The sequence below is a fragment of the Mytilus californianus genome, unplaced genomic scaffold, assembly GCF_021869535.1.
Source record: "Mytilus californianus isolate M0D057914Y unplaced genomic scaffold, xbMytCali1.0.p SCAF_9, whole genome shotgun sequence".
NCBI lineage: Eukaryota > Metazoa > Mollusca > Bivalvia > Mytilida > Mytilidae > Mytilus > Mytilus californianus.
Window position 1 is genome coordinate 26,500,385 of NW_026262745.1, and position 22,140 is coordinate 26,522,524.

General features: G+C 32.1%; 2 protein-coding genes across 7 annotated transcripts in view; one reads left to right on the top strand and one right to left on the bottom strand.

Moving 5' to 3' along the window:
• Positions 1 to 22,140, bottom strand: part of LOC127715265 (armadillo repeat-containing protein 3-like) — a 58,867-nt gene that overhangs the window by 25,847 nt on the left and 10,880 nt on the right. For 4 of the 6 annotated variants that reach the window (XM_052221296.1, XM_052221297.1, XM_052221295.1 and 1 more), the window contains exons 1-7: positions 8,768 to 8,890; positions 7,270 to 7,319; positions 6,194 to 6,311; positions 5,816 to 5,941; positions 3,429 to 3,500; positions 673 to 848; positions 231 to 357 (exon numbers count right to left, since the gene is read on the bottom strand). In XM_052221296.1, coding sequence (XP_052077256.1) covers positions 231 to 357; positions 673 to 848; positions 3,429 to 3,500; positions 5,816 to 5,941; positions 6,194 to 6,311; positions 7,270 to 7,319; positions 8,768 to 8,882 — 784 coding nt within the window. In that variant the 5' untranslated portion in view covers positions 8,883 to 8,890. Of the gene's footprint in view, positions 1 to 230; positions 358 to 672; positions 849 to 3,428; positions 3,501 to 5,815; positions 5,942 to 6,193; positions 6,312 to 7,269; positions 7,320 to 8,767; positions 8,891 to 11,977; positions 12,074 to 22,140 lie in introns of those variants that run through there. The other 2 variants (XM_052221298.1, XM_052221300.1) reach the window with 2 other exon arrangements.
• Positions 18,634 to 22,140, top strand: part of LOC127715253 (rho GTPase-activating protein 7-like) — a 131,273-nt gene continuing 127,766 nt past the window's right edge. Inside the window, exons 1-2 of the mRNA XM_052221271.1 lie at positions 18,634 to 18,701; positions 20,685 to 20,791. The gene's annotated coding sequence lies outside the window, so the exon portion shown is untranslated. The remainder of the gene's footprint in view (positions 18,702 to 20,684; positions 20,792 to 22,140) is intronic.

A 22,140-nucleotide genomic window follows, 5' to 3' on the forward strand; every position in this document is an offset into this window, starting at 1 on the left:
TGACATATCACAAATATGTACCAAGGAACAGACCCAATCCTTTAAATTTGTTCCTTGAACATGATAGGTCAAAATTGTTTGGTACACAGGTTGTTTGTGTTAGAGGAGTATATACTGTGTGGTGTATGTCGTGTGGCACTTTAACATTTGACTCCCCTTTTGGAAAATGACTTATGAAATAGTAGATTGAAATAATCAGAAAATGTATCATTATATATAACATGCATTACCATCTTGTGATGCCCTGTCTAATGCAAGTAGAGCTAACTTCTGTATGATGGAAAATTCTGATTTTAGTAATTCTAACATGGGAGATAATCCATCAGCATCTTTGATTGCAGCCCTTGTCTGGTAGTCCTGTAAATCACAAAAATATAATTGATATTACATGAATTGAAAACAAAATAATCTGAAAAAAGAGAACTATTTTTTTTCCTTCCGATGATAGATAAAGCAAACATGTCTTATGCTACTTCCTTGAACACTTTAAAACTTATTCAACCTACAAATATGTCAATTAAAAAATATATCTGTATATGATGTTTACCAGTAATTTAAATTTAAGAAAAAAGTTTCAATTAAGATATTTTCTTTGGTTGCCAGTATCAATCAAGGATCAGGTGCTTGCACCATTCAGAACCAATGACTCTGTTTAATACAACAAAAGCATACAAGAAGAAGTTGTGCCAAAGTCTCTATAGCATTTTTCTGTACATCAGGATCAGATGAGCTCAGACATTTCACCAATGGTTCTATTCCATTATTCTCAAATATCACTGCTTTACTGCTAAACTCTATAGCCATCTGTGATAAACCAAGGGCACAGAACTCATGTACAACAGTATCCTCTGCAAAATATTAATCTGTTATTAAACATGGTCCAAAACATATCTAACAAATTTTTAAACATAGTTTACACTTCAATTCCAAAGCAATGGGTATGTAGACATAGCCCAATAAGCCATTTACAAATTACTTTAAGTCTTCTGTTTGTGCGTGTACTACTTTAATAAAAAAGTAATTGTTATTCTAAAGCTTAAGTATCAACTAGCAGACTAAATAGGATTTAAAAGCTTGTTAAAATCTTTGATTTAAAAGCACTAACATCTTAGTGAAAACTCAATCATCTGAATATGTTCCACCTGCAGCTGTCTTTATGAAAATAAAGCAAATTGATAAAAATGCAAGCTGGGATATGTTTGCAAACAAAGATTCTGTAAGTGAAACAAAAGATTGTACAAATGATGTATATGTTACGGGTGATAAACTTCCAAATGGCAGATTCTCAATTCAATTTACTGGGACAAGGAATTTCAAAATTTCAAGAATGTAAGAATTGATGTGGTTAAGAAACTGGTGTTATAACATGTAAATTTATATGCAATAAGCTTGCAGACAATTTAGGTTTTGAAATGGTGCATGACTTTTCCAGTCAGTTTAAGAAACAATTAAGGATATTTGCTACTCTGCTTCAAAATAACAAGCTTTTTAAAATACTATTATAAATTGAAAGTATTTAAAAAACTGTACCAAAAAAGCAGAAAAAAAATGAACGGTATGTGTCCTTGTTTTCAAGAATAAAGCCATTGAAAATTTGGCAAGGAAATGATTCTCTCTAGATTTTTCATACATTTATCATAGGCACTTTCTTTCTTTCAAAAACTGTGAATAAATAACAAGGATTTTATAAGATTTTCAAATATGGTTTTTTAAACTATATATAATAAAATCATGACAAGAAAAGTAGGTGTTAGTGGGCAAAATTTTTAATGGCACTACATGGATAAAACCAGATGATTCCGAGTATCAGACAAAAAGTCAATAAAATGCTCCGCTGGGGCGCAGCTTGATACGACCGCAGAGGTCGAACCCTGAACAGTTGGGGCAAGTATGGACACAACATTCAAGCTTGATACAGCACTGAATTGGGATTGTAATTTAATATTTGACACAGCATAGGTTTCTCACACAGAATGAAAGTGGTCTAAGAACTTAAAAATTTTTAATTTACCTATTCAAACCACATCATTATCAATTGCTTTTATATATAAATCAGAAATAACCAATTTCAAATGGAAAATTTTAAAGAAAAAAAAGGAAAAAAAAATCCCTCCCAAATTTTTTGAACCCCCTTATGATTCATCACCCCCAAACTCAATCCCAGCCTTCCCTTTGTGGTATAGTACCTTGCAGTACAATTTCAGAGAGATCCATACACTTGAACACAAGTTATTGTCTGGAAACTAGAAAAATGCTTGTTTTGTGGCTCCTTTTTGGCCCCAAATTCCTAAACGTTTAGGGCAATTACCCCCAAACTCAAACCCAGCTTTTCCTTTATGATATGGAACCTTGCAGTACAATTTCATAAAGATCCATACACTTACACACAAGTTATTGTCCTGAAACTAGAAAAATGCTTGTTTTTTTGCCCTTTTATGGCCCCTAACTACTAAAATTTTGAGGGAATTATCCTCAAAATCAATCCCAGCCTCCCCTTTGTGGAATGGTACCTTGCAGTACAATTTCAGAGAGATCCATACACTTGAACACAAGTTATTGTCTGGAAACTAGAAAAATGCTTATTTTTGGCCCCTTATTCCTAAACTTTTTGGGCAATTACCCCCAAACTCATTTCCAGCTTTCCCTTTGTGATATGGAACCTTGTAGTACAATTTCATAAAGATCCATACACTTACACACAAGTTATTGTCATGAAACTAGAAAAATGCTTGTTTTTTGCCCCTTTTTGGCCCCTAATTCCTAAAATTTGGAGGCAATTACCCCCAAAATCAATCCCAGCATTCCCCCTGTGATATGGAACCTTGTGATACAATGTCAGAGAGATTCATAGACTTACACACAAGTTATTGTCATGAAACTAGAAAAATGCTTGTTTTTATGCCCCTTTTTGGCCCCTAATTCCTAAAATTTGGAGGCAATTACCCCCAAAATCAATCCCAGCATTCCCTTTGTGATATGGAACCTTGTGGTACAATGTCAGAGAGATCCATACACTTACACACAAGTTATGTCTGGAAGTTACAAAAATCCTTATTTTTGGCCCCTAATTCCTTAACTGTTGGTACCATAACCCCCAAAATCATACCCCACCTTTCTTTTGTGGTATTGGACCTTATGGTAAAATTTCATTGAGATCCATTCACTTAAACTAAAGTTAGAGTGCGAAAACTAATGTGTCTTCGGACGACGAAGACGCCAACGTCATACCAATATACGACCACAAAAATTTTTTTTGCGGTTGTATAAAAACAAAGAGGAGCGAACATCCTTAAATTACAGAATTAAAAAAACACATACTTAGAAATATACATAAAACCATATCAATCTGTGTATATTTTTGTAAGTCTGTGAAATCTGATGCACCAAAAAATACAATGATAAATATGACAGAAAATATTAAAACAAACCTTCAGGTGCTAACAATGTTATCATAGCAGGTATGGCTTCTTCATTCTTTCTCAACTTTTTCCTTACTTCAGCTAAAGTTTTATAAAAACATAGATGTTTTAATAAATTGGTCAAACATTACAGTATTGGAACCATATAACTATAATGGGGAAAATTTACAATCCCTTTAAACTAAATTTGTATTATACTTAGGGTTGTTCTAAAACTTATTTATAGTGCAACTCTGATATTTGTGCAGTTTTAAAATTGCATTGACCATATATTCATTTGTGATATACAGTCACTGGCAGTATATCACCTTGTTTGTGACATTGATAATGTTTTTTACTAGAAACTTATCTATGACATAAATAAAGAATGCAGGTTCACATAATTTTTATGCCTTCCGCTTCAAAATAAATAAAGAGCTGCGCCATGAGTGCATGATACGCCCGTTGCTTTTTCAAAGAATAAACTTCAATAACTCCTCATTTTCATATAAAAAATTTATGAACAAGAGTGCACATGCTGAAATGTCTCGCCTGTTTTACTGACCATTGATTTTATGTTGAATGTCTTAAAGATAAAGGTTTTACCACAAGTATCACATAAACTTAACATTTTTAAAGATCCATGACAATGAGGTCAAGGTCAGATAAAAACTGTCACACAGACATGTACACCTTACAATTATTCTATACACCAAATATAGTTGACCCATTGCTTATGGTAATTGAAAAACAGACCAAAACACAAAAACTTAATGTTAACCAATGAACCATAGAAATGAGGTCAAGATCAGATGATACTGGCTAGACAGACATGTACACCTTACAATCATTCCATACACCAATAATAGTTGTCCTATTGCTATTAGTATTTGAAAAACAGACCAAAACACAAAAACTTAACATTGACCAATGAACCATGAAAATGAGGTCAAGGTCAGATGACACCGGCTAGACAGACATGTACACCTTACAATCATTCAATACACCAAATGTAGTTAACCTATTGCTTACAGTACTTGAAAAACAGACCAAAACACAAAAAATTAACAATGACAAATGAACCCTGAAAATAAGGTCAAGGTCAGATGAAACCTGCCAGTCTGACATGTACTCCTTCCAATCATTCCATACACCATATATAGTTGACCTGCTGCTTGTAGTATCTGAGAAATGGACCTAATCACGTTACTTTAACCTTGATCACTGATCCATGAATTGAGGTCGAGGTCAGGTTAACCCTGTCTGCTGGACTTGTAGAAGTTGCAAAGAACCCATATACCAATAATAGTTATCATATTACTCATAATAAGTGAGAAATTCACATGACAAAAAAACAGTAATTTTTTTTCAAGCAGTCACTGAACCATGAAAATGAGGTCAAGGACAATGGGCATAAGGTATCTGCATACAACGTATGAAGCATCCAGGTCTTCTACCTTCTGAAATATAAAGCTATTTACAAATATTTTACGCCGCCGCTGGATAGTAATACCTATGTCTCGCATACTGCGACTTTTTGTAGGCGAGACAAAAACTAAAGGGAGGTTATTTTAATAGATATAAAACAGTCACCAAAGTTTCATAAAAACTGCTAAAAGCACTTTTGAGTTACAAATGTATTGTCTGAAAATTGGATAATCCCCCCTTTTTTATGAAAAAAATTCCATAACTCGGAAACGTAAAATCTAAAATTTATAAAAATCGAAAGGGAGCTTACGTCAATAGATATAAACAATTCACCAAAGTTTCATGCAAATTGGTTAAAGCATTTTTGAGTTATTCCGACATGTTGACAACGGACAGACAGACGGACAACAGTATACCATAATACGTCCGGTAAACGGGCGTATAAATATTGATGAGTGTTTACCCAAAATATTTAGTTTGAAACAGTTGTAAGAGTTGCAGTAAAAAGAGAACGACAATATCTTGTCCCAAAAAATAAAATGTATTTGTAGTTGGCTCAAAACAGGATAAAAAAAGTGCTACAAAGCCTTGTACTAATAAATTTTATATTATGAGACAATGTAAAGTTATTCTATATATAACTAGAACTGATACAGTATATACCTGACTTGACAGCTATACAAGAAATAAACAACTTTATGCTACATTGTTGAAGTTCATTTACAAAGTCTGTAAATGAATGTTCAAGACATCAACGTAGAATTGATGGATAAAAAATAAATCTCTTTTGGACTGTTCTTGAGTTATTTCAGTAAAATAGGTTTGTATGGTTTAATGTGATATTTGTTTTGTTCATGAAGACAGAAGAGCTTCTAGAATGAACTAGAATTTTGAGGTCACATTACAACATGTAGTGATTATTATTGTTCATGTCAAATTCTTTCAATGTAGCCTGGCTGATTTTTTTAAAGCTTTTAAACACTACTTACAATGAGCTGTCATAACACTGACTGCCATACAAGCATTTCTTCTGACAATTCTATCTTCGCTTTGTAAAAGTGGAAGTAAAGCCTCAATTGCATTTAAATCAAGTAGCTGTTTCTTATTTTCATCACCTATAAAAATAGAGAGAGAAATTACAAAATACTGCAAAATGTTTGGGATTTTCTTTTCAGTAATTTGACTATTAAGCCTTTCCTCCATAATGACGCCGTTTGAGTCCCTGTGTCAAATAATATTTAAATGTTTATAAAAAAAATTGCAAAATCAATGAAAATAACAAATCATCAAATCCAATTTCCTTAAAGTTCCATCATCTCATCCAACACATAAATCTAACAAATTTAAGCATTATTGTTTGAACTCACATTTATCAACATATTTATAAATAGCTTCACATGCTTTGGCCTGTACATCTTCCTCTGGACTACTTAACATAAGGACCACAGTTCCAGCTTGTCTGCTCTCAACCAACAGAGGGTCAAACTGTAAAGTAAGAAAATATAAATACAGGGGTTTAAATTTGCTTTAAATAATGAAAGGTACAGGACCATTTGAAATTTTAAGTGAAGGGTCCTCCATAAGAAATCAATGGTCGTATATCAAGCTTCAGTGTAAAGAATGGCAGGTCCTTGACTTTTGTAATTTAAAAATGAAAAGTCCTCTCCTAGAAAAGACAGGTCCCGGACCTTGGACCAACATAAATTTGAACCTCTGAAATATATAAAGTATGTATCCATATAGCAAGATGAAGGAATATATATAGAAATCAGGTAGTCTGTCAAAAACAGCATTTCTTATTTTTATCAAACCTTTTGATTCATAACAGATTTTAATTGTTAATGCAGTAAAAAAAAATATTTATTGGACATTACTCAGAAACTGATGAACATATTTTCAATTAAAAATGTTTCAGATATTTTGTGTTTTACAATAGTTTGATAGATTTTTTATACATCTGTGTTACCACTTTAAATAACCACAAATTTTATTTATAAAAAACTGAAAAAATACTGCTTTTAGCATTTAATGGAACAACTGCATTAAATTGTAAGTTTAGTCAAATTCAAGAATGGATGTTTATTTCTAACCAAAATGTTATGTTGCAGTACAAACATTACAGGGCTTAATTATTTGATACCTTGATGTAAAATTGATGATCCACTTTCATGACTTAAAAAGATTAATTTTTTTATAAGAATGTACAAATGGTAAAATGAACACAATAAATATATGTTACGTGTAAGTTATCTTACAATGTTGTATTGACCAAATTAATTTAAAAATTTTTTCTATAACATTACCCCTCAATCACCAAAAAACATTTTCTTAAATTTCATCTATACATTCATTTTTTATAAATTAGTTTCTGAACAGCATGGTACAGTCAGAAAGGTTGAACCAAATAAAATATATAGTTATGATTATACATAAATATACTAACCACGTCATCAGGAGGTGGTTTCTCGTCCTTCTTTACTTTCTTCCCCATGTCTGAAATAGAAAGTTTCTTTATTTCTTGAAGTTGAGAGTGAAAAGTTTACATATGCACTAGGGTGGCTAAGTAAATCGACTGGGCTGTAATGATATCATTATAGGTAATACTAAAGTTCCAGTACCTAATATCTGAACTCAAACATGAGCCTTAATTGAAGTCAACAGATAATAAAATACAGGTTAAAGTGACCTACTTTATGTGAGATACTGGTCACTTAATTTCTAATTTAACATTTATAAGAATGTTTAAAACTTTATCAAACCTAATAAACCAAGAAATCTGTGTCACATGACCTTCATCTGAAGGCAAATGGCCTGTCTATGTACACCAACTACATGCATATGGCTGTATAGTACATATTATAAAGGAAAAACAGAAATAATAAAAAATATTTGGACAGCACAACAAACCTGACCACAACAACCACCAGCACCAGACTACTTTGAGAAAATAGACATACAGCTATGATTATCATAATATTTGTATACTATGCTTGTTAGAATTATTCTGGCAATACTCCAGGTACTCCAATAGTCCCCCCCAATTTTGTTAAGGGAAATAAATTTTATATCGAATATTTATGTTATCTTCAAAATAATTGCAATCAATTCCTGTTGGGTCTCCTTTTACATAAAATTGAGAATGGAAATGGGGAATGTGTCAAAGAGACAACAACCCGACCACAGAACAGACAACAGCAGAAGGCCACCTGTATGTTAATTAAACTAGTTTTAAAAAAAAATGCAAGTATTGCTGTGTGTTTGCTTTTTCTACATTGGCTAAGAGGTATAGAGGGAGGGTTGAGATCTAACTAAACATGTTTCACCCCGTCACATTTTTGCGCCTGTCCCAAGTCAGGAGCCTCTGGCCTTTGTTAGTCTTGTATGATTTTAGTTCATTTATAAATTATATATTTTGGAATTTAGTATGATGTCCATTTTCACTGAACTAGTACACATTTTTGTTAAGGGGCCAGCTGAATCCCGCCTCTGGGTGCAGGATTTTCTCGCTGTGTTGAAGACCCATTGGTGGCCTACGGCTGTTTTCTGCTCTTTGGTCGGGTTGTTGTCTCTTTGACACATTCCCCATTTCCATTCTCAATTTTAAGAACAATATCAAAACATATGTAATCTTTCAAATTAAAAACATTTAGTGTCTGAATTATATTATAAAACTTTTGCTTTGTTTAATAAAGTTCTTAAGCTCCTCCAATCTACTTCTTGCTGAAATATTATAAAAATTAGTACTATTATATTCCAAAGGTATAATTGTACATGAAAATACAATAAAAATGGTTGCAAAGATGTTTTTTTCTGCTAAAACTAACATATACAAAACAACCTTTCCCCAGCCAGAATCTATTTTTATAGAATGAAGAATAAAATAAAGCCTAGAATTTCCTAAAACAATGCACCATCTAATTTTCTCGGCCAGTTAGTGATACCTGTTCCTCGAGATGAGAGATGAGATCTTGCAGTATCTCGTGATGATGTGAGAGCTCTTTCACGGGAGAGCAAATGGGATCTTGCTACGTCCAAAGATCTTTTTGAATCAGCCATTTTTTCAGTTTTCTAGTATATAGGCATATAATCATAAATAAATGTGTGAAGACATGTTTACATGAAGATTGAAGTCCATAATGATAACATGGTGAACTGATTAACCATCAAAAAGATCAGGAAAGTTAACCATTTTTTCATTTGATTATTCATCCAAATTTAAAATGCGAGACACATATGACATGTATACAAATGTATGCCAATTTTAAATACATTTATAAAATATCAAATCAAAGAGTAATAGAACTGTTACTAATGCTCTTATGGTAAATTAAAAAAATAAAATGACCAGTGATTAAACAAAGATCAATGGTCAATAGGCATTTGCTTTTACCATCATTATTACATGCTTTGACTCAATATCAGCAATGTGATAAAAGAAAACAATTGTTGTGTTCATATTTTTTTTATAACCAAGCGATTTTTTTTTTTCTGTTAAAGACAATTTGTTTCAAATTGTAAATGTATCTTTTTTGTGTTAATAATTGTGCATGCATTGTATACATGCATATCTATATGCAAACAATGGCACATGATTAGTTTTGATAAAGTATTATTACTTATCTTGGTGTAATCAGGAGTGCACCAAATTTTCAATACTGGTGTAAAATTCTGTACACCCCATTTTAACAAGAAATGAAATTTATTATTAATGAAGCATTCCTTTACTCTTTTTTAAACTGGGTTGTAAAATAAAACTATTCTTATGAAGAATTTCCACTTTTACACATTTTTACATACTGGGGTATTAAGCTGAAAAAAAAAGTCTGACATTGCCAGGGTATGTGCACAAGGAGATGCCTTTTTACCCTCTCTACCATGGTATTTGTCAAAAGTTACAACTGTACAATATAAGAATTTTTTTACCTTTCAATGAGATGCTTATTCTTTTGTGCTCTTTATTAAATTTGGTTGTTTCTTTTTAACCCTGTGAGTAAATAGTTTACATTTGACCTTGGGTCAACAGAAGATAACTCAGTGCTACCATTAAATTGCTAAATATATAAAGATCCGACATTTGATAATAAAGGTACAAAAAAAATTCTTTGGAGGGAGCCACTTAAAAGCTGATTCATTTAATAAAGAATTCTATGATGAGATCAGCAAACTAGAAACTACAGTGGAACAGACCAACACAGAGATGGCTTTATTAGAGAAATCAGCAAAGACAAGGTAGAAGCAGCTATATACTGCCTCCATATAGGGACTGCCCAGGCCAAGATCAGCAGTTTGATGAATTTTCCAAGCATGCAGGTAACAAATTTACAGAAGTTATAGTGGCAATGATGAAGAAAAGTGAAATACCCACAGAATGGAAAATGGCAGATGTATTTAAAGTTTCTAAGAAAACCTGGGAAAGCCAGCTATTACTCTTCCTCTTCTTACAGATCAATCAGCCTTACATGCATAATATGCAAACTAATGGAGAGAGTCATCTTAGAACATTTCGTGGCCTATATTGAGGGGCACAGATTGATTGATTTAACCCAAGAAGGGTTCAGAAAAATTCACTCAACAACAAATGCTTCTCTTTGATTAGTTCAAACAATAGCTGACGGTTTCAATGAGGACAAATCAATACTGGCATGGCTAGTGGACCTAGAAAAGGCATATGACTCAATATGGCTTTAGGGGTTAATGATCGAGCTGCATAAGCTCAGTTACAGTATAAAGGGAAAAACCTGGTTATGGAAGAAGTTCTGTCAAGATGTCTACAAAATTTAAATGAAAAAGTAGATGGACAATCAGTGAAACTTTTTGATCTAGTACCTATTGTTGATGTACAACTTGACACACCAAACCCCCAAATAGGAAGAATATTGTCAGAACTGAGAACAGGTTATAGCAGATTAAATACTGAAACCAAAATAGGTCAATCCCTCACTCCACGTAGAAACAACAGAACATTTCTAATACTAAACTGCCCAAGACACCCAACTGGAAAGAGAATACATGTTAAGACAGATGGAAATACTGAACATACCAACAGACATACAATCAATATTATAACACCTTACATATATTATAAACAATTCTGTTGGGCATGTTGGGTAACACGTTACCACGTGACATGGAATAATTCTGGATCAGTTAATTTTCATTTAAATGCAAGAAAGGACAAATATCCCTAAAAATTTACACCCAGCGGTGAATAACCTTTTGATTTTCTTAATTTGTACACGAATAATCTCCCATGAACATGACGTCACAAACGTAAGTAAACAAATGGCAACGTTCACGTTACAGGAACCATCAAGTGACGAGGAAACAAGGCTTGGAAAGTCATCTAGTGCAGAGGATATCTCTTAAAAACCGTTCTTTTCAGGGCCATCAACATTTTACAAAAAGATTCTACCTTTGTTGTTTATACGAGAAATTCTAAGACACAAATTTATTTTCAAAGGTTAACTTGTATTCGTTACTATACAGTTGGGTAAGTGCTTCTTCAATGGTTCAAAAGGCCCTCCCACTGTTAGTTCTGAATAATAAAGCAGTGTGGCCTCTTAGAAGCGATGAATATCCAAAATTGTCAACCCTCAAACTTTTTGAGTTGATAATTTTGGATATTCACCTTTTCTAAGGGCCATAATTGTTTATTGTCACCATCAAAGGGAGAAACCTACGAAGCAACAGCTCAAATTGTAGGGGAATATATAGAAAGATCAGGGCAATTTCAATAACTGGCAAGCACTGAATCACGATCCTGCACCTTAACAACTATTCTTAAGTATTGTGAGAAATTACCTTGAGTAACGGTGTACCATAACTGGCATAAGAGGATAAAAAATAGTAGAGAAACAAGTTGTGTCAATGACAATGTTGACCTAAGGCTTAGGATTTTCATACTAATGGCGTTCTCCACTAGTGCATCTAATGCAGGATGGTTAAATATCAAGGTAAGGGCAGCTCAGTTAAAATCGTAATTGATATTAACTGCTTAACAGTAGCCTGTTAAAGCGGTGGGGGTCTCTGGTCCACTGATAATTTATTTCGGGAAAACAAGCGATGTTATTTATCATATTTGCACATTATAAAGATTTTGTTAATTTTTTCCAACTTGTCATATGTTACTTTATTTTCCCAAAACAACAAACCTGTTTTTATAATTTGCTAGGAAGGTTATACCACAATAGATAAATAAGACTGGACTGAAATTTATACCGCCATTGACAGAAGCTTGTGTTGTTACTAAGGACGTCTTATTTTTGTGTGTAGTTAATGACGTAGTACGCAAAAGTACCTGATTGACAAATGGCGGGAAAATACCACGAGATTAGCGTATATAGTACAGGTAAATTGAGAAACAAAAGACAGAACAACAAAACAATAATTACCGAGAGCAAATGTCGCTCATAATGAAATTTCAAGTTTCTTTGGCTTTAAATACAAATACAAATATACAAATATTTATTAGCACAAACTCATCAACAATAAATGGTTAAGGCTCATGGTATATTAATTACATAGTTGATCATACATAATAAGTATTGCAAATAATGACTAGATATTAATATGTAATATTATAAACAATGATTATGAATTGGACATGTTGACAATTTTATAGAGTTTGTTCTGCTTTACGCAGGTTCAGACTGTCTGAAATGAAAGAGGAAGTCAATTTTAGGATTGTGTATGAATTATTATTTAATAAAAAGATTACATTATTTTCATTTTTTTGAAATTTTGTAGGATCAACGATTATATTTGAAACTTTTTGGTAAAATATGGCCCTTTTAGTTGAGTATTTTTCACAATGTAAAACAATTTGACCAGAATTACATACAGAGCAGTATCTTTCATTTCTGGGAATATTTAGATGTCTCCCTCCCTCTTTCTTAAATATGAGCTGAAGTTATAGTAATCTCAAAGATGAGGGAGTGAAAATTTTTTAATTACAAATGAGGTCAGAAACTATAACATAAACATTCATGAAATGTTGATTACTATATAAATTTCAAATTCAAAGTAATAAACTATGTCGTCTTATACATAACAGTCATCCGTATTTATTAAAGCGCACACCTGAGCAAGCGTTTACGTGAAGGATAATAGAGTTAATGTCTCCCTCGTCAGTGGCTGATCCAGGACTTTAGGTTATGGGGGGGTGGCGTGCAAACTTAAAGTTGTTGCCGAGCGGAGCGAGGCGAAAATTTTTTTTGAGGTAAAATTATGGAAATATTTTTTATTAAGCTGAGGACAACCCATGCTTAGCAAATTTAAGGTGGGGCGCACGCCCCTGCCTGAATCCGTCCCTGCTCGTATTAACCAATCAAATTTCTGGCATTTTGACATGAAGTATATTAATTGCAGTTGTCATCTAATAAAATAATTGATAATAATATCTTTGAAGGCTAATTTTAATATTGCCTTTCTTTGTATAGACTATAGTAATCAAGGTGGTAAATGGTGTTTTGTGCATCATGTTTTTCAAGTTTTAAAAGCTGGCCAGTGGGCTGAAGGGCCATTGTGAGCAATTGACATCACATTACGTCTGTTGGCTGTCAACTTTTCTTAAGGTTCATGTCGACCTTTTGGCTAAAATGGCTGCATTTTCACCACAAAATTTACTCTTTGAGTACAGACAAACCTGTGTATCTGGAAAAGTGTTAAGGCATAGCATGCCATAGATAAATAAAATTCAAATATATGTTATGTTTTAGAAAATTAAAAACTTAACAGGATTTTGCAGTGCACTTTTTTTCATTCCTCCAGAAGATGCCAAAATAAACAAGTTGTGAAAGAGGTTTGAGAACTTCCCCTAAGGTAATAATTGAAGTGAACTGTATTGATTGAAATTGACAATAGATACCTGACAATAATTGGTGATTTAAACTGTGTACCTGAGTGGACCATATCAAGTGGAACTCAACTGTTTGTTAATTTTATCACCTTCTGCAGGGACGAAAAAAAGTGCACTTCAAAATCCAGTTCAGGTTTAAATTTTCTAAATCATACAATGCATTTGAATTTTATTTATCTAGGGCATGCTATGCCTTAAAACTTTTTCAGATGCACAGGTTTGTCTGTACTCAGAGTAAATTTTGAGGTGAAAACGCAGCCATTTTAGCCAAAGGGTCTACATGAACCTTAAAAAATGTTCTCTGAACAGATGAATGGATGGAAACAAAAGTTTGTCTTCATTATCTATGGGATGCCTGCTATGGTGTTTGTGATTTGTGTCCAGATTGGTCAATTATCATTGCCACTGCAGCTACATTTTTGTAAAAATAGAACATTCGGGATCAAACTACAGTTTTTGACTGATATATAGAACACTATAACAAATAGTGTAAATCAAACATGGTAAAATGATCAGATCAACAAGCTCTATCTATCTGGAAGACTTTGTCAACATGTTTTGTATTGTTGCCTTGAAACATTGTTTTTTTTTTAACTTTTTTGGCAGTGCTTGGCTAGTGTTTGACTCTTTAAAAAACTAGAGGAGCAAGGTTAAAAGTGTTAATTGCTTAAATAATCAACATGGCAAGTTCTATCTACCTGAACGACCTGTATGAAGTTATTGCCCCTGAAATGTAATTTTTTTACAACAGGAAGTAACCAATTTTATTGTAAAAAAAATAAGAAAATGTGGTGTGACTGCCAATGAGACAACTATCCACCAGAGTTCAAATGATGTGGATGTAAGCAATTGCGTGTCATCATACAGCCTTCAACAATAAGACAAAAACCCATAAGGAATTCAACAAAAATTGAAATATATAGGGATATTACCCACAGTTCAGATGACTTTAGATGTATTTGAATTTTCAGAATTTTGTGAAGGTTTTATGTTTTACTTAAATAATGAAACTTTAAATGTGTTAAGAAGAGATATCTTACACCCTCAATCCATCCATAATTGCATGTACATATTTTTTGACCAAATCATATATGCATGTATTCTTTTGTTGGAAAATATCTTTTCCTGGTGTCAAAATTTATGGAAATTGAAACCATATTCAAAGTATTGCTTTGTTTGTATACATGGTATAAGAACTAAGTATTTGTTTACATGCCTTACACAAAAATGTGCAAGCCTGTCCCTTCCTGATGTCTATAGTTTTCCTGTTCTTTAGTAAAATATTAAATTCTTTTTCTAAATAATCTCATGTTCATGGTCATGATATATTTATCAAAACATCCTTCCCTTTGTTCAAGTTTTTGCTATTGCAAAAGTTACAACCTTTACATTTAGCATGCTGAAAATCCAGAATTGTTGAGCAATATACAAAATGTAAGATTAATTATAACAATTTAAGTACATTCTGCATACAAATAATGCTATCAATTTTTATACGACCGCAAAAAAATTTTGTGGTCGTATATTGGTATGACGTTGGCGTCGTCGTCGTCGTCGTCGTCGTCCAGCGTCGTCGTCGTCGTCCGAATACATATTGGTTTTCGCACTCTAACTTTAGTTTAAGTGAATGGATCTTTTTGAAATTTGACCATAAGGTTAAATACCACAAAAGGAAGGTTGGGATTGATTTTGGGGGTTATGGTACCAACAGTTAAGGAATTAGGGGCCAAAAAGGGGCCAAAAATGAGCATTTTCTAGTTTCCAGACAATAACTGTGGAACGGTGTATGGATCTCTCTGAAATAATACTACAAGTTTCCATACCACAAAGGGATGGTTAGGATTTGCTTTGGGGGGTTATGGCTCAAACCGTTTAGGAATTAGGGGCAAAAAAGGGGGAAAAACAAGGTTGTCCTGGTTAATGGACAAATACTTTAGTACAAAACATAATTTAAAGCAGTGTAAGGGAGATAAATCAAATACATCATTGAAATTATCTCCCTTACACTGCTTTTAAATTATGTATAAAGTAATGGTTAATGAACAATAAAGATAATCTAAAACAGTGTAAGGGAGATAATCCAAATACAACATTTTGGTTACTTCCCTTACACTGCTTTTAAATTATGTTTAAAGAAATGCATATTTATAAAGGAAGACCAGTAAAAATATCTGCAAATGTTTTCATCTTTTTTTTTTACAAAAAAATCCATATGAAAGATTTGACACTATATTTTTATTAATTCTATTATAAAATAGATTAAGTTAGCACTATGGTAAATTTAAATGGGTAATTATGGTTGCCAACTCCATTGGAAATTTGAATTGAGATTATGACCATATCTTGAGGGAAAGAATTTTTTTGGGGGAAAAAGGGGGGGGGGGGGATAAAAAGAAATTGTGGGGGGCCAATTTTTTCTCATTTCAGATTTCAGAAATTAAAAAGATTTATTCTTCAAATATTATTTTTTTTTCAAATTTCAAATATTGAAAAATTTCAAGAAGTAATCTTTAATTGCACAGTATGGCGCATTAGATTTGTAAAATCTTTGATCACATTTATTTATTTGTTATGCCGAATCTAACAGTGTATTTAGATTTTTAATTTTGGGTCCAGTTTTCAAATTGGTCTACATTAATGTCCAAAGGGTCCAAAATTAAACTTTGTTTGATTTTAGCAAAAATTGAATATATGAGGTTCTTTGATATGCTGAATCTAAACATGTATTTAGATTTTTGATTTTTGGCCCAGTTTTCAAGTTGGTCCAAATTGGGGTCCAAAATTAAACTTTGTTTGATTTCAACAAAAATTGAATATATGGGGTTCTTTGATATGCTGAATCTAACCATGTATTTAGATTTTTTATTTGTGGACCCCGTTATCTAATTGGTTCATATTGAGGTCAAAAGGGTCCAAAATTAAACTTTGTTTGATTTCATCTAAAATTGAATTATTGGGGTTCTTTGATATTCCAAATCTAACCGTGTATTTAGGTTTTTAATTTTGGGTCCTGTTTTTTAAATTGGTCTACATTGAGGTCCAAAGGGTCCAAAATTAAACTTAGTTTGATTTTAACAAAAATTGAATTCTTGGGGTTCTTTGATTTGCTGAATCTAAACATGTGTTTAGATTTTTGATTATGGGCCCAGTTTTCAAGTTGGTCCAAGATAGGGTCCAGTATTTAAACTTTGTTTGATTTCAACAAAAATTGAATATATGGGGTTCTTTGATATGCTGAATCTAAACATGTATTTAGATTTTTGATTATGGGCCCAGTTTTCAAGTTGGTCCAAATTGGGGTCCAAAATTAAACTTTCTTTGATTTCAACAAAAATTGAATATATGAGGTTCTTTGATATGCTGAATCTAACCATGTATTTAGATTTTTTATTTGTAGGCCCCGCTATCAAATTGGTTCATATTGAGGTCAAAAGGGTCCAAAATTAAACTTTGTTTGATTTCATCGAAAATTGAATTATTGGGGTTCTTTGATATGCCAAATCTAACCGTGTTTTTAGATTTTTAATTTGGATCCCGTTTTTTAAATTGGTTTTCATTGAGGTCCAAAGGGTCCAAAATTAAACTTAGTTTGATTTTAACAAAAATTGAATTCTTGGGGTTCTTTGATATGCTGAATCTAAACATGTGTTTAGATTTTTGATTATGGGCCCAGTTTTCAAGTTGGTTCAAGTTGGGGTCCAAAATTAAACTTTTTTTGATTTCAACAAAAATTGAATATATGGGGTTCTTTGATATGCTGAATCTAACCATGAATTTAGAATTTTTATTTGTGGGCCCCGCTATCAAATTGGTTCATATTGAGGTCAAAAGGGTCCAAAATTAAACTTTGTTTGATTTCATCAAAAATTGAATTATTGGGGTTCTTTGATATTCCAAATCTAACCGTGTATTTAGATTTTTAATTTTAAGTCCCGTTTTTTAAATTGGTCTACATTAAGGTCCAAAGGGTCCAAAATTAAACTTAGTTTGATTTTAGCAAAAATTGAATTCTTGGGGTTCTTTGATATGCTGAATCTAAACATGTGTTTAGATTTTTGATTATGGGCCCAGTTTTCAAGTTTGTCCAAGTTGGGGTCCAAAATTAAACTTTTTTTGATTTTAACAAAAATTGAATATATGGGGTTCTTTGATATGCTGAATCTAACCATGTATTTTGATTTTGGACATTGGACCATAATAGGTAAATTAAAAAAATTCAAGTTCTTAGACCACATTCTTTCTGTGTCAGAAACCTATGCTGTGTCAAATATTTAATCACGATCCAAATTCAGAGCTGTATCAAGCTTGAATGTTGTGTCCATACTTGCCCCAACTGTTCAGGGTTCGACCTCTGCGGTCGTATCAAGCTGCGCCCCAGCGAAGCATTTTATTGAAATGTAAATTTTCATTTTTGGAAAACCTATCCCTTGCAACAATGAAAATGACAAAAGCATGGCAGTCGTTTTGAATTTTTTTTTACCTGTTGGTTGAAAAAAAATTAAAAAAACATGTCAGAAAGTGATGAAACATTAAATAAATGGTATAACCATCAAACATTATCTGTGCTTGCCTTACATTCCAGAATTTAAAAAAAGGATGAGGGTAATTCACCTCATGTCTTGGGATATATATTTAATTGCAATAAGCAGCATAGGATGAAAATATTGTCATAACTATAGTAACACTTTGTTTTGCAGAGAATTTTATTAAAATTGAGCTGTAGAATCTATTTAGATAAGCTTATCCATTTGTCTGTATCAGCATGGGTTTTGTCAGGAACAAGTTTTTGTTGTAGGTAGATAAATACTACATAGACGGAAGCACCTGTCTTAATCAGGTGAAGACAGTTAAAATGATATGTTACATCTGACTTCTGTGTTTGAAATTGGTAAAAAGATATCAGTTATTTCTATGCTCCTGTTTTCTTTGCAGTAATTCCAGTATGAAGGGAGAGTTGAAAGAGATACATGAATAAGTGAATGACCAGTATATTTATTGTATCTTAGATTTGGTGGAGGGTAAGCATATGTGGTATAGATCTTTTCTGCAAATATACATCATGACACATCTCAATTTTATATTACAGGATCATTGTGATTTTTCATTGACACACATGACATTAAAGATGGCCTAAGGAGTTTAAAACATATCATCATGAAATTTTGACATAGTATAGATCAAAAGTGCTATATTCAGTGGCAGATCTGGGGGAGGAGTTAAGAGGGCATACACCAACCCCTGTTGGATCTCAAAAATCTAATGTTCTTCACAACATATATATAAATTTTATTATAAAATCAATCGAAAATTTATTTTTATTATAAAATCAATCGAAAATTTTGGCTTATGTTCAATTATCCCAAATTACGACCCCTTTTCAAAAAATCTGGATCTGCCTATGATATTAAACTGTTAGTAGCTACGATTTTCATTAGAAATTTTTTTAGTTTTTTTTTTATCAGGTTTTATACAAAATTTTAAATAAACTATCACTGTTTACTTTCCAATAAGCATTTAGAAGCTTTTTACTGTTTTACACCTGAAATTGATTTTTGTTTACCAGACAAAAATTCGATGTTACGCCAACCCTATTCATATGACCTATGTTGACCTTAACTCAGTGCTCAGTCCTCACTGTGCAATAGCACGTTGTCCCTCGAAAAGTTAAAATGCGGAACAGAGGAATGTTATCGCGGGAAATGAAACGTGTATTGACAGTTTCTGTGAGAAAATGGAACAGAAAAGAGGTGCAGACAAGTTTAATATTGTTAATTGAAAATAAATAAGGGTGAAGAGATTGGTCATTATCCTGTCACGCAGGTAAAGTCACACAGAAGTAGCCAACAATATGACGTTTTGCAAAATATTTACATTTCTGAATTATTCCCCATCACATGAAAATGAATTGTGCCATGGTTAAATAATTATTGTCAAAAAATTTGTTATTAATTTACTGGGAGTTATCTCCCAACTTAGAAGAAATTAAAAATCAACTTCTTAGTTTAACACTATTCTTCCGATGTATCCTTCACCATGGCCCGAAATTCAATTCACAAACGTGTGTATATATATTATCCACATTGTTTGTCATACAAATGTAAAAACAAGTGTATAATATGGCCATTGTTTGAGAACTTTTTTCGAATAAAATACAGGCTTTAGTTATATTTTGTTATTTTTACATACTTTGATTAATGCTGTCAAATATGGATGTTTAATAAACGAAATAATCAAATATTTATGAAAACAAAAAGCAGATGTTCAAATCTATATATATCTCAGTCATTTCACTCGCTGTGTCTGCAAAGTTCGGAAAATAGTTATGCTGTATAATTAATGAGATGAATTGGCATACAACACTATATTAATTATGAATTATTAACACTTCTGTAGTTTATGTAAACATTCCTGTGATCTTATAGTGAATTTTAGGTACATTTTTTTATGTTGGCAGCTTTAAAACTTGGTTATACTTTTGTCGAAATCGTAGCTTAACTTTCCCTTTAAGGTTATAAGGGTTACATTTTAATATTGAAAGTGATTATAAATCAATTGCCTTCATGTTGTCACCTTTATTTTGCATCAATCAACAATATAGATACCCAACTGATACAAGCAATATTATTTAACTGTTTAAATATTGGAATATGCAAATTAGAATATGAGTAAGGTTACTGGAGGGGAGATAACTTGACCCAGACTTGTGGCTTTAGATAAGACAGGGAGATAGACAATCTATATAGATTAAACTTTAGAACCCTGCTGACTATTTCCTCACCAGATATCAATAATTTCCATATACTTAAACATTTACATGATGTATGTATAGTTAGTTACTGGACGGAATACTGAGTTTTTGATGGGGCACAAATAAGCACCTGTTCTAACATTTTATTGATGAAGTTTTAGGAAAACTCTTGCCAACTTTGTGTTGTAATGTTGTATTCTTTGTAGGCACAAGATAATTTTAATGTTCTGTTTAAATTTTGATTTCTATATAGACGGAAATAGAATTGCTGTGTTAAATTGGATTGTGAAGGGTGAATTATTCAATTGATAAAGTGCAGATCTGATGGGAATTAAACTGGAAAATAAACCACTGCAAAAGGTAAGAAAATTTTTAAGACTGGGTAGATACAAAACTCATTACATCTTTTTGTTGAAACAAAACAAGGCTTCGTTTTCACTTACATAATTCAAAGGCAAACCATTAACCTAACTAGCTGTAACAAAACAACAAGCATTGAAAAAAGGTTCTTCAACAGGTTCTTAAAATCAGATGAATCACAAGCCTAAAAGATTATTGACCATTTTGCAGACAATTTTAAAAGATTTTGGAAAATATAAGAATTATTCCAGGAATATATATGTAAAAATAAGGAGATGTGATATTATTGCCTATGGAACAAATATCCACTAGAGGTTAACTATACATATTATTAAAATGTATATTATTGGTAATAACATTTATGATTAGATATATATTATTAGCTCAGAGTATATCCAATCCTTTGCTTTCATTGCAATATATATTTTGAAATACAATATTTTCACATGTTTCTATAAACAGCATATATTTGTTAATACTGTTACCATATCATTTGGTATTTTTCACAATTACTGATGTTATTTGTACTGACTTTATATTAAGGTCTCAAGAAGGATTAGTGAAAACTTTTTAGGATACTCTGTCTAAATGAAGAATATTATTATTATTCTACATATCTTAGCAAGGTTAATAGGGTTGATAAGGAATCTTTGTTTATTATTTTCAATGAAAATTGTGTACCAGATCACCATACAAAACTTTCTTTTCGGAATGCCAAGGTAATGTGTTATTGTTAGGTAATTCAGTATGAAAGGAACTGTTTTGTCTGTAAACTAAGAATCATTGATCAGTATAATGTATGTTTTCTTCACCTTTGGGTAATCTTACACCAAATCTGTTAATTAACAACATGGAAGACAAACAAACAGACCGTTACATTATATTGATACTGGTCTTTGATCAGTCAAATGTTGATATAACTTCTCAGCTGATAGCTGACTGCAGAAATCATTTACATTTATCTTTTCCAATTAACTTGAAAATTGACTGTAAATGACTGCATGATTTGCAGGTTGTAAGTCCCATGTCTGAGAAATGTTTTCAATAATTAGAATAGAGATTTACAGTGTGGGCACTTATATATATTTATGAGAAGTGGTTTTTGATATTTGTCAATGATTGAAATTGAGTTATTTCCCCTGAAACTAATGATAAAAAATGCTCTTGCACCATATAAACTTACTTTTATATTGATGTTGAATTTAACATTTTGATATAGTAGCCTATATTTATGAGAAGTGGTTTTTGACTTTTGTCAAGGATTTTAATTGAGTTATGTCCCCTGAAACTAATGATTAAAAAATGCACTTGCACCCTATAAACTTGCTTTGATATGATGTTGAATTACA